The sequence below is a fragment of the Cupressus sempervirens genome, chromosome 1, assembly GCF_028749045.1.
Source record: "Cupressus sempervirens isolate cs-2001-9-10 chromosome 1, ASM2874904v1, whole genome shotgun sequence".
In the NCBI taxonomy this organism is placed as follows: domain Eukaryota; kingdom Viridiplantae; phylum Streptophyta; class Pinopsida; order Cupressales; family Cupressaceae; genus Cupressus; species Cupressus sempervirens.
The window spans coordinates 2,589,566-2,604,049 of NC_143118.1; the positions used below are offsets into that span (position 1 = coordinate 2,589,566).

General features: G+C 32.0%; 1 protein-coding gene across 1 annotated transcript; it reads right to left on the reverse strand.

Moving 5' to 3' along the window:
• Positions 1–9,390: 9,390 nt before the first annotated feature.
• On the reverse strand, positions 9,391–10,977 carry LOC149575841 (transcription termination factor MTERF15, mitochondrial-like). Its single transcript, XM_089815728.1, has one exon. The coding sequence runs from the start codon at positions 10,754–10,756 to the stop codon at positions 9,587–9,589; it is 1,170 nt and encodes a 389-aa protein (XP_089671854.1). The 5' UTR covers positions 10,757–10,977; the 3' UTR covers positions 9,391–9,586.
• Between the last annotated feature and the right edge of the window lie 3,507 nt (positions 10,978–14,484).

Here is a 14,484-nt window from a genome sequence, read left to right on the forward strand (position 1 = left end):
TTCCACTTCATACTCACTTTAATCCCCACAACTTGACCTTTCTTATATATCATAAGCTAGGAAAAGTCATCTTGTAAACCCTTTCAAAACATCAATCAACATCCATTTAGTCAGCTTGTATTAACCAAATAACTAACAAAAGTAATCTACTATTAATTGGCTAACATTGGAATGAACACTTGGTTAATACTGAACTTCCTTCGATGACTAACCTAACTCGGTTAACACTAACTTTTGCTTTGCTGACTAAACAAGCTTGGTTAACACTAACTTTTGCTTTGTTGACTGAACAAGCTCAGTTAACACTAATTTCTTTGTAGACCAACCAAACTTAGTTTACACTGATTTTTGCTCAACTGACACTGGAATCTTCTTTAGTGCCTAATTGAGCTCGACTTACACTAAATATGCTCAATTAGAGTGTGACATTTGTGTAACATCAATGACAATATACAATTGAATAATTATTTTCAACACTTTACGAAGCCATTGGTGGAATTTTGTAAAGAACCACATTTGCAAAAGCCCAAGAAAGAAATCATGTTGATTTTTTGATCAACTTCTAGCATGCACCAAGAATTTAATGAGCTTGTCCAATGGTAATTTAGATGTGATTTTTGTGAAGACATATCAAATGTTGAGACATGTAAGTTCTCAAAAATTCCTCAAAGGTTTGTCGATAATGCTTATTTCAACATTTGGTTATCCAATATGATCAATGTCATGGAAGGTATGTATGCAGGATTTGGTGATACCATCATATGATTCTTTCTATTTTTCAAAGGACTATAATCTTAGATGAATGAAATGCTTAGCTGTTCTAAATGCAATTGGAGAGATGTGAACATAAAGTTAGTATTTGGTGGGCACCTCATGTTCCTTTTTTTTGCAACAAGCTAGATATGTACTCATTAATAAAGTGATGTAATTAAAATGAGTGGTTCATGTATCATAAGGGGATTGGTAAAATTTGACTGTTCAACCGTCTTTTCGAAAAAATCTAGAGTTAGAGTCTCGGGTGATACTTAGGTTAATTTTTGTAAGGTTAATTAAACTCCCCAAAATCATGTAATTAGGAGGTAGTTATTAACCATGAAGGAGTCATTCTTAACCTCGAGTCTATATAAGGAATCATGACTTTTTGGACTTTGGAATTTGGGAACACTTATGTTAAAATTTCAAGGAGAAGACAATTTTTGGAAAGTATATACATATTTTGTCTTTGAAATCAAAAATCTGTCTTATGTTCTTGGTGAAAGAAAATAATGGAAAGCGCATTTGAGTTTTTTTTCTAAAATTTGAATTATTAAAGAGTAAAACTGTTGATTCTCCTTGCAGTGAATATTTTCATGGTATTGTGCAAATGTTCATGAACTGCAAATTAGTGTATAGTGATAATGATAATTTTCAAGCATAGTCCTTGAATGACTTTATTATCAGTTTATGTTAATTCAAGAAAGTTGTGAAGTCATGTGGTGCATTCGTCATCAATAGCTTTCTCATTTCAAGTTTGAATTCATCTTATTGAAAAAAATTTAAAAACTTATCATAGGAGGGAGCTACCCCTTTAAACGCAGAGGAAGGCCTCATATCAAGGGCCTATCCAACTGTTGTGAACAGTTTGCCATATACACTTTGTTGGGCTAAGCTATATCATTTTCAAGTGACAAATCTTTTTACCAGCATACCTATATCAAAGAAGAAATGAATGTGCATAGATTTAGAGTGTTTAATAATGGCTTCCAAAATATTCAACCATTATCCATAGGAAATTGTTTTAAAATAACAAAATGCTATAAAATGAAACAAAGAGCGACGAAAATGAGTGGATTGATAGTTAAGAAAAAAATGAGAGCAATTAATGGTTAAGAAACTTAAGTTTAAATATAGAAAATGGGTAAAATAACTTACATGGTGACCTGACAATGAAGGTAGAGCTAATCATTCACATGTGATCTACCTATTATCCAATAATTAAAAATAACATAAAAATGAAAATATCTTCAATAATACTACTCCAAACAATAATACCTATGTGCATATTGTGCAACCACGTAATACTCATTCAAGTTGGCTTTTACATTCACAATTCAATCTTTCTCAATATTCTTTATAATAATAAAAACTTTAACAACTTATATCTTATAGGCAAATAAAGTTAATTATATTCAAATGTGGCTTAAATGATAATTATCTATTAAAGACTATATTTTTTTTCATTTCATTAATTGATTTAAAATGTGATTGTCTATTACTAACAATAAATTAAAATGTCTTTTATAAATAAATATGGCGTACCTATTGGACACTGAAGTGTCATTGCTAGTTAAAATAAAAGTAGAATTAATAGGTTGATATAAAAGGTAAAACACTTTAAGAAAATTTAAAACAAATGAGATTAACATTTTCCCTCCTAAAAGAATTTACTTGTAAAAGAATGGTAAAATAATTATCAAAATACAAAAAGCAAAAGCTAACCATGATTATTTGCCTAAATAGTTGTTTTTTCTAAAAAAATAGTTTTCTTTATTTGTTTTTAATGAAATATTCAAATGATCAAACCGTATATGGTCAAACTTTAATGAAATCTTACATAATTTTTTTAAATCTAAAACAATGCTCTATCTCAAAATATTTAATCTTGAAGTGGAGAGATATTTTAGATACTTTTTCTCTAAGAAAAGGCGTGTGATTCTCTAAACTTTATATAGTAGACAAATGTATATTTTTGTTTTTATTTGTAGATAATAAAAAAGGTTTTGTGTTAAATTTTATGAATTCATTTATTTTATAAAAAAAAAAATAGTCGTAATCTTTTTAATAAATATTTAAATTCATAAATCTTGTTAACAAGTACACAAAATTTTCAATCATAAGTCACTAAAATATCAAAACTACGTCTAATATATTTACTTCATATTGTCAAGTAAATTACATTCTAATAAAATAAAATAAAATCATTTTTTCAATATTTTTACTTTAGTCTTTGAAACTTTCTCCCAACTATTTCCATAGCTAATAGGGATATCATTTTAAACAAAGAAAAATTCAAGAATATATAGGAGTTTGTAAATGACACTTCATAACTTTTTGAGGTTTGAATGAATGCAAAGAAAACAAATTAGTGAATTTAGTGTTTAAGATGTGTTAAAGGGTATATGTGGAGCTCTTCTTCATCTATTTATTAAGGATTTTGTTGGCTATTGTTACCATCATTTAGCCCATCACATATAGTTGATCTCCAAAAATTTCAATGGGCTGAAATATGTTACAGTGGGTTAACGCATAAAAACTCCAGCTAACCTTCATGTTATGCACATTTCACTATTGTGCAAGGTCTCTTTTTGCCCCTTCCAAAATGGTGAAACCAATTAAAAACTTTGCCACATGTTCTATTTATATTCGACTGAGAGGTGTTGTGGGTCCTTCCTATTGCCACATTTTATGTTATGCATCTTGTTTATGATCAACAACCCAGGTTTCTTTCATGTTTTCACAACAACTTGTTGAGGTGTTTGTGAAATGAAAATAATCAACATGTTAACTTTATAGGTGTGCGGAAGTGGGTTAATGCTTCGTGTTATCCTATCCTAATAGTTTTTTTACAACAACATAATTTGATTGCTTGCGGCCATGACACATTTCTAGAGTTGGTTATTTAATGCAAACCAAATTCTTCAACTCTAATATCACAATGCCAATGCAGTCCATGCTTGTTAATTGACTTGCAGGGATAAGTCGACCCATAAGATTTTCTATCTATTTGTTGGGTGTACTCAATTGGCTAATTTTGTCACCTCCAAGAGTGAGTTGCATACAAAGATTAGATTTTATTCTTATATTTATTTATTGTCTCCTTTGTAATCTAACTCCACCAGGGTTGGAATTTGAATTTCAAGTTGTACTTGAGTTATGCTTGAACCCTTTAAAAGGTAGTTCATCGTAAATATTTGTGGTTCTTGATTTCACTTGCACTAGCTTTATACTCTGCAATTGTATTTCTTTTTCTTCCTTCCATGAATAGAAGTCCTAGTTTATTACCTTATCATGCCAGTCTAATGTATTGTGCATGCCTTGTATGGATTATTTCTTTTCTATTTTTTAAAATTTTGTATGGTGTGTTTAACCTTCTACTAAATGTTGTATTGTGAACATGTTTCCTTACAACATCTCATTAGTTTTAGCTTGCTTGTAATTCCTTGGAAGATAGACTAGACTCAAGATCTATGTATTTAGGTGCTTTATTCATATTTTGTGCAATTATAGGTAGAGAGAGTTATTATATTCCAATATCTTGCATCATCCCCTTTCCCTTTTAGTATTTAATTTTATGTACTCTTTTTCCTCTTTTTCCCTTTTTCCTCAAAGAAATAGTCTAGGTGCATCATAATTGTATGGAAGATGACCTTCTCTAGAGAATCAACCTCAAAGTGCAAGTCTCACACTTGGAGGTTGTTTCCATGTTACATGAGGTTGCCTATGAATAACACTTCAGGCATGGGTGTAGACTTTTGTGTCAATGGTGTCATTGTTAAATTTATAAATCTTATAATTAAAGAGTTTGAAATAATATGATTTATACATTTTTAACTTAAATGAAGAAGATAAGCTAGGCGTGAGTCATACATATATAAATAGACCCATTGGCATACAATTATCCTCAAATCATCATGGGTCTCAACTTCAAGTAGAGGGAAATCGCATTCAAGGTCATTTTTTTCCAATATCATAACAAATCTAGTCAAAGAATCAGTATAATTGAAGATTCAAAGGAGTTTTGAACTTGGAGAGAGTCTTTCTTCCACTACAAATTCACTTATGTCAATATATCCTTGGGCGGTCACATCGATGCCATAAGAAGAGTGCCTAGTTATGGTCTTCATTGAGCCATACCATAGGCTGCAAACTTGTGGACATATTGAACTACATCCTTCACTAGAAAAGAAATATATCTTCATTCATAGTTTTCAATTTGGAAAGAGATATTATAATATAATATTCAGGTACACCGATCAGCGTTGCATTGCACTCTATCTTCGCGAGTCCTTACAGCTTTGTGACCATACTTTACAGCTTTCATTTCCTAGGAGTCAGACACAAGCACAGCTTATTACAACCTTCTTCTCGCTCTTAACTCCAGCTCGGGGTGTGAAACAACCATACAGTTTCCCTAACATGGGTTGTTCCAGATCGGTGAGACCCCGTAGGGGACCTTTTTGCCAGCGACACTCCTCTCATGGCACTCAACTTCATCATAGGGCTTCTGGTAGCCGCACAAATCAGTCACTGTTGGAATTTTTCCCTATGACGATGGATACCTAATCTTTTCCGTGTTGTTTCCCGCTTTCTTCTTCTTTTGTTGTGCTTGTTCTTTTTTGGACACCGTTTGGTGTTCAGTTTGTCTCCTTTTTCCTTGTTGTAAGCTTCAAGTCCCATAGACCCACGTTGTGGTATTTTTTTGGACATTAATAAATTTATCTTATCTTATCTTATCTTATCAAGTGTTATATCACAAACCCCTACAATTGTTCATTCACCTTCTATCTTCAATTGGAAGCACTCATTTCAAGAAGTTGATATTATGAACTTTGTTTAATCAAAGATAAAAACTTTACTTACAAGAACAAGGGTTCACTTGGAAGACATAATGTCGTAAAGGACTATAACGCTCAAAGTTGTGAATTTATTAGTTGATATGCTTTATGTTTCAATGTTATAGTACCATTGAGAAATGAATCAAGCATTTCATGAGGGTCTTAACTTTTGTAAAAGTCAAATGCACGAAAGTTGATCTCATTAGGGCCTCCATTGCATATTACACTCCCAAATGGTTTCATACATCTCCAAAGACCAAGAAAACTTAGCAAAAGATGTGAACTTTGTTAGTGGCCTCCATTTAGTTGATGTCAGGGCAAAAGAAGATGTTCATAAGGAATAGTTGAGAGAAAAGGGGTTGATTGTTGAGAGTTTAATAAGAATCATTCATCTATAGAAAGACAAAAATTCTTGCAGCTTTCTTTTCTATTTGTTAAAAATAGTGATGCAGGAGCATCCTAGGTCTAAGAGAAATCTTGCATCACCCAAAAATATTTTTATTTTTAGCCTTTTCTATTTTAATAAGGACTAGTAGACAGGGGGGTTGTTATTTCTGGGAACTTGCTATTTTTATTAAGTTTATCATACGAGTTTGGAATGTTCTCATTTTCTACATGAAGGTTCATTTCAGAATTATAAGCCTACCATAAAAATCTCATTGCTCCAACTTAAGTATCAGAGAAGTTATTGTGGATTTCTGGTGAAAAAATTAGGAGAAAAATCTTCAGGCTCACCATTGGAGGCCTTTGAGTGCCTAGATGAGGTCTAAAAACTCGATGAAAGGGGGCTTGCATTGTTTTGAGCCTTTAGATCAGAAGCTGATGTTTTCAAAAAGTGGTTATAATAGGCAATTGAAGTAACAGTTCAAGAGTTATGACCTTCCAAAATTGGGCTACCCGAAATTTCTAAAATAATTGTCAAAGATGTATTTAGCCGACTCTATATGTATTGTTAGGGTCTATCGACCCTAGGTATTAAGTTTGAATGTCTAGAACCTTCTCGGGCGGCATATTGCATATTTAGTAAAGGCCTAAACATTGTCTAGGATAGCTATAGGTGGTAGTTCGCAACTAGTCTTGCAGATTACTGTAATCAAGGTGCCCATGTGGGTTAGCATATTGCATTTGTGAATTCTAAAATTCTGCATTTGCAATGATAATAAGAAGTCAATATTTTGTTCTCGCATTTGTTGTTGTTTCTTTGTTTCTGTTATGGTTTATGGTATTAAGGGGAGCACCCTTCATCAAGTAATGAATATGATTGATGTGGTAATATCCCTAGTAATAGAACTTGCCGACGTGGAAAGTAGTACTTGGTGAGCATAGCCCATATGCAAGAGTAGGAAGAATGGATGATGTGGATGCAATGCAACTCCTAATCTATGCTAGTCGAGAAGGATTGATTAGGAAAGAAGTGGAGCTAAGCTTGAAAAACAATCATGTGAATATTATCACTTGTTGACCTAACGGGAACCCGAGATCCATCTTCTACAAATTTCTTCATACCAAGGATGGTGACATATTGTCTAGAAGAGCTAAAATGCCAATATGCATATTCTTCCCATAGGAGGTGTTGGATGAGACATTTTGTGGAGCAAAAGAAAATACTTACTTGATCCATATAATGAGATATCTATATATTTTTAATTATATGACATTTTCTTTTATATATGAAAATAAGTATTAGTTGTTTAAGGAAGGGAACCATATTTGTGATATTTTTTCCATTTTGTTCTCATTTTTTATGTGTATCAAACAAAAATCTTTATTTTAGAAAAATTTCTATCATATCCAAAAATTAGAAAATAAATATAATAGACTTTAAAAATGTTATAAATTTTAGATTTTAGACGATTGCCTTGAGATATTCAATTGTATACAATCTCGTGTCATGATAACTTTGTTTGAGTGCAAAAACATATTTTAAATCAATATTTCTTTATTCAATACAAGGTGACCAAAAGGAAAAAAATATCCCACAAAGAAGTTTGCACAACCCTATTCTAATGAAGGACTTTCTCTCAAAGTTTCTTATGCAATTTAATGGTTTATCATATTTAAAAAACTTTATTTGAACCTCTTTTGACCTTCCTTGGTAGATCTTGTGAACATTTTTGCTTCAAGACTTGATTTTATAGAACATTTAGCTATTGGATGAACTATTTATAGTGCACATATAATGACCCCTATTATTTGTTTTGAGTCATCTACTCCATGGGAAAATGTAAAATTAATGGAGGAGAAGATGTAGCTTTTACATAAATTGCATGGTGGATGGATGCCATGTACCTTAAATATACCATTTTAATTATTTGGTTCATATATATCCTTCTGTGTATCATTCATAACAATGACATCACATGTTTTAAAAGTATGGTATTTTTAAGAGCTTATTTGGAGGCACTGTCAAAAGATTATTACAATCATCTACATGAAAAAAAGAATAATAACAATTCAATTATTATTTCATTTAAATCATCATCCCTTGATTTTTTTTTTTGAGTTTGGGAATTTGGAAGTTGCTCATTAGTCATCATGAAATCAACTAACAAATGTGAATCAGTAGTGTGTTTAACCATTCACAACTCATTTTAGGCGTCCTTATTTAGGTTTATACTTTTGGTTCTGTGGGTACTTAATATAGATTTTCATTGCCTATTTTTTGCATCTAAATGAATCATTCAAAAAGACAATTAGCTAAATTTTCAGTTGATTTTACACAACTGTCATTAACATTTTGAATACAATATAAAACTATGATATTTAGATCTTGTATGTAAAGTTCTAGTATATTTTAGGAATAATGCCTTATTTTTTAAATATTTGCTCATGAATTGTTTCTTATACTTTTAATATTATTAATGAGTATTTTCTCTTATTTCTATAAACTATGACGAAAATCATAAAATATCTAGAGCACTGTGAAGTACTAAAAATTTATTCCAAATTAAAATATGCTAAAAATAGACCTAAAACCAAAAATTAAACTACCACTAGTACAACCTTCTTCAAAAGGCAAATTGGTATGACACTAAATATAGAAATCTGCTGGATTTAACAGGTCCTCTCAAGTTTAGCATATTTTCCTAAAGTACTATTAGTATTGAAATTCAAATTTAAATAGATAATTTTAGAGGAGGTTAAGGTTTAGAAAAAGTATCAAAATTAGTGGTCTTATAATTCTAGTTGATCCATCGAGTTGAAGAATTTTCATTCGTTACTTCTAATTAATCTGTCGAACTGAAGAATTTCCATTCCTTATCTATTATTGATCAATCATCAATTTTTTTTAAAAAACCAGTTGTTATCTCACTGATATAAATAAAGAGGTCATTCAAATCCTTTATACAAGATACATACACTTCATTCTAAAGAAATCCTTTATACAAGATACATACATTTCATTCTAAAGGATGCCATACTCATCATCCCAAATTGTATAAAACACAGTAATTACTAATACTATTACATAATTTTCTGAAATTGTGGACTAATTGTTCTATGTACAATTTTTGATCATCTTCCCCTTATAGATGATCTTATTACTTAGAACTCTAAAAACTTCTTATACACTTTTGTTTCCTTTTGTAATTTAAACTTCAAAAATACAATACTGCAGTATCCACACAATCATCGCAAAAGAATGTCATAATACATTAAATTACAACATACAAATTCATTTAAACAAATGCCACATCTCTCGGATCAAATAAATCATGAAAAAAAAAGTCAAAAATGGATGGATGGTACTGAATATGCAGAGAGATGATCGTGCATATTAAAACTGCCATGAAAGTGTAGCTAAACGAAAACATCTGGGATTCAAAATGCAATCTGTATACATTTGTATCTTCAACATTCAATGAAAGCAATTCCTAAGAATTCATAAGCATACCTGGAAAGAAGGCAATAACAATTCCAAAGGAGTTCGTGCATCATAGAAACAAATGAAACAAGTTGCTCTGCTGAAGAAACTTGAAATTCTCTTTATCTTAACAAACTTCTTTTGAGACAATAACAATGGCATTTTTATAAACAGTCTGCAGAGCAGCGGATTCACGGTGCCCTTGTATGATCTGGGCAACAAATTGAGCCTCCGTCATATTAAAAATGCTAACAAGCCGTTTCGGATTTAAATTTTCAGCTCCATCCATTGATTTCATTGTTTGCAAAACCAAAAGCCTGGGCCTGATTACCTTGGCCAAACTCATTGTAAGCAGGCGTGGACGCTTTACCAGAAGGTCTCCACAGAGTTCCATGTGATTGCGCATAAAGTCCATCTTTTTTTTAATGTTTTCCTCGTACAATTCGAGGACAACAGGGCTAGCCCTAACTAATTTCAGGGTTTGTTCAGGCGAAAGGCCGCAAAGCTGAAGATTGTGTAACCTAGCCTCTAACACTTCGATGCGGCTCAAGGCCACTACCCTCACAACGTATTTGTACATTTTGCTTTCCTTGGGAACGCCAATCCTGCGAATGAGATCAAGTTGCTCGGGCGAAAGAGAAGTGCGCGTCAAAAGCCAGGGATTTACCAACAAAAACATGGTAAGCTCTGTTCCGCGAAAACCAAAATCCTCCCAAAAGGCGACCGAGGGTTTCAAGGAATTCTGCAAGCTCTTTCCAAGGATGTGGCAATTACGCCTAATTGCTCTGTTCAGCAAATCATGTGTCGGGAATATAATCTTAAGAAGCTCAAGGTTGAAGCGGAGGGCCTCCAGCTTATTAGTTAAGATCCGCGGCAACAAGGCTACAATTTTGATTAGATCTTCGCCCCCAACGCCGAAATCTTTTAGCAGTTGAATCTTGGGCTCCAGCAGTCTATCCGCACTTACGGTCAAAAGGAAGGGATGAGATATGATTATCTTTGCAATTTGATCTTCGGTGCAGCCGTGCCTGACGAGCATGCATGTGAACTGTTCAGCAGTGTCCAGGGTTTTGAGTCGCCCGAGCGAGGGGTTCGTTTTCAACATTTTTGCAGCGTCGGCTGAAGAGATGTTAAATCTGTTAGTAACAAAGTGCAAGAAGAGATTTTGTAAAGAGGCATTGCTGTTGGTAACATTGCTATCTGCAAGAATTGAGAAATTAGAGCGAGAATGCGATAGGGTTTGGAGAAAACGGTTGCGCCGCAGAGGTAAGCAGAAGACTAATAACTTGGTGATCATGTTTGAACAAAGTGAAGAGACAGACAGAAGAGCTAGGGTTTCTTCGACAGATGAAGCAGCTGTAAAAGCGCAAACTAGGGTTTCAGCGACTTGCACAACCAATATGGCTGGATTCAAAGAAATTATAATTTCTTAAAATTTGATTTTGAAAGATAGGCAAAGGAAAATTGTCAATGATTGAAGTTTGTGTCATTGTATTTTTCTATAGGCTAATTAGTTCAAATACTATTCTAATGGGCTATAAAAATTCACTTATTTTCCTACAAAATTGATTGTAGAAAAGATCAATTTAAGATTCGAGGATTTGAATCGTTATGAAACAACATTGTATTCAGAATATAAGAGGGCTTGATCAATTTTATAATGAAGAGAACCGTCCCGTTCAAATAAAGTTTCCAACTTTTAGTTGAGGCAAAATTACCATGAAGCTATTGTGATAATTTAGGGAGTGGTTAAACAAAATGATGAAGAATCTAATCTTATTGACAATTCAAGTTCTTGATGTTATTTTTGGACCTAGCTATCTTCTCTACAAAATTATGTAGTGTTAACTAAATTTGAAAAACTTAAAAATACAATGGATTTTCTTGAAATTTTTGGCATTTGTTCTTCATCATCTTCATTTTTTTGTGGTAAAAAATATCAAAAAATTGGAAAAAAAAATCACCGTTCGCGAGTTTAGAAAAAAACAAGTTTGACTTATTTTGTCTTTGGTGCAATTTGTATGCAGCTTAGCCAACCTCGTTATTTTTATAGTGCCAATTATGTAAGCAATCATTTTTGTGCTATGCAAAACAAAGCATTTGACACATCTTCTCAACCATTTTTTGTTGTTTGGAACATGGTTGTTTCTTAGCTATATATTGGAAAATGTTGCAATGAGAACAACATTTTTATGGATATTGAAAGCCTATTTTTTGGAAGCATTAAATTGTATTTTGCAATTGAATTAAGGAAATAAAACTAATCGTCCTTCTATTCGTTTGATATCGTTAATATTCATTGTTCATAAGTGTTTCCATTCTAATTTTGACTTTAGTGTATGTTTCTTTGAATTCTGTTGACTAGACTATGCTTTAAGCTTTTTTGTTTAGAAGTATCATTGAATGATTCACTTTATGTCTTATGTTTAAAATGATTTTCATTCACACACACACACACACACACACACACACACACACACACACACACACACACACACACACACACACACACACACACATGAATGCGCATAATATATGGTATTATATGGCTTCCTTGGGATATCATTCTTTGGGATAGCCTCGCATTTACTTTTGAATGTTCTAAGCGCTTGGTGTATCACCTTTGAGTAGATTAGTGATGCTTCTTCTCCTTTTACCTCTACATAAAAATGAAGAGTTGGCTTCTAAAATCCTAGAGGTTGCTTAATGAAATAGCATTAGACCCCCCATTCATTAGGTTTCCCATAGGTCATTTATCTAAAATAAAATTTAGATAACAACAGTATGAATATGGTGAAAGTTCTTCAAGTTGTTATTCTTCTAAGTATAGATCTACATATGCTAAGGATTCAAAAGAGACAAAGGAAGAGGAAAGGAAGTTGGATGAGTTGGAAGACCTTCTCGTAAAAAGAGTATCCAAAGGTGTAGGTAAGTATGAAGGGGATTGCCTCAGAAATACTTCTCATGTAATAACATTGGTCATTTTCCCTATAGATTTCCTTAGAGAACATTGAAGCGTAAGCCTAGAAAGTTTCATCTTAAATATCATTAAAAATATTGCTAAATTAGTGATAGAACTATTGATGATGAATCTGAGAAAAGTGAAGATGAAATGTAATCATTGCTATTAGAGATGAGATCCCTACTTGTTTAAATGAAGAAAAATACCTAAGTACACACATTGAAAATCAAGATGAATGAGTGATAGATATAGGATGTTCATATCACATGACATGAGATACAAATGAATTTGTAAAGCTGGATAGGTATGATGGTGTTGTTATCAAATTTGTTGATAACACTCCTTGTTTAATCAAAGGAAATTTTTTTATTACAACTAATTATAAGAATGACATTGATGATGTTCTATAGATAACAAGATCTTTATTTAAAATCAAGACACATTTTTCAAATGGATTATTAGACTTGGTTCATACGGATTTATGTGGTCCTACAAGAACATAAAGCTCTATGGAGATGCGTATTTTACTTTTTTGATTGGTGATTATTTGAGAATGATGTAGGTTACATTTTTGAAAGAGAAATTGAAACCTTTTAACAAGTTTAAAATCTTTAGAGCTATATATGGTTGAGATTGAGATAGGAATTGAAGTCAAAATATATCAAATCAGGTAGAGGTGGAGAATTCACTTCTAGTGACTTTACAACTTACTACAAAGAACCTGGAACAAGACAAATGTAATCCCCCAAACCTTTTAGTAGAATGAAATTACAAAGTGAAGGAATAAGACTATCCTTGACATAAAAAGGAAAATGATGTTGGAAGGAAGAGTACTCTCAGTTTTACTAGAGAGAGGTAGTTAGCATTGCATTCTATACATTAAATAAAGTGCAAAATAAGCATGGCATTAGTAAGACTCCGTATGATTTATGGTATGGTCATATCCCTACTATAAATTATTCCAAAAAATTTGGAAGTAAATTCTACAATAAGAGATATTATGATTTGGGAATGTTTGATTCTAGAAATGATGAAGGAATCTTTCTTTTATATTCAGCTAAACACAAAGCCTATACATGTTATAACAATTGGTAAGAAAATTGTTGAAAGTGATAGTATTAAATAGATGAAAGTCATCATATACAAGGAAGATATTGTAGTTATGAATCAGATGATGATGAAGAGAATCATATTATGCCTACATAAAATTGCAATTAGAATGGGGTGGTGAATAGGTTGAAAAAAGTAGTGACAATGAGGGTACTGCATAAGAATATGCTACAATTGAGAAGACCTTGAGGCATGTAAAGTTAAATCATAAAGAAAATCAAATTATTGGTGGTAATAATCATGGAGTTTTGATTGGAGGAAGGATTGTGAGGAATAAATTTTTCTTGATTACCCTAGTTGAAACTAGTAATGTTAGTGGAGCATGTAAAAATGAAATTTGGATTAAATCTATGAAGGAAGAATTGGATTAGATTAAAAAGAACAAGACATGTTTTAGTTCCCACCCCTAAAGACAAGAGTGTAATTAGAACTAAATGTCTGTTTTGGAATAAACTGAATGAAGATGGTATAATTATATAAATAAAGCTAGATTGGTTTGCAAGGATGTTTGCAAAGGAAAGGTATAGATTTTGAAGAGACATTTTCCCATGAATCTAGAATTGAAGTGGTTAGTGTTTCTTGCATATGCTACCTTTGAATATTTTAAAGTATATCAGATGAATGCCAAGCCAATATTCCTAAATAGTGATTTAGAAGATGAATATTGTGTTGAACAATCCAATGATTTTCCTTTGATTGATCAAAATGACATCGAATTTTGATTTAAGAAAGGCTTGTAAGGATTAAAATAGGTCCCAAGAATGTAGTATGTGAGGTTATATAAGTATTTATTGAAACTTGGTTTTAGTAAAGGAATTGTAAACATTAATTTATACTTCAATATAGTGGCAATATCTTTACTTTTGGAGTAATCAAGAATAATATCATTCTTGTTGGAAATGAAAAATGAACATAGAATTTGTAGATAAGATGCAAAAAGAATATGAGATGCC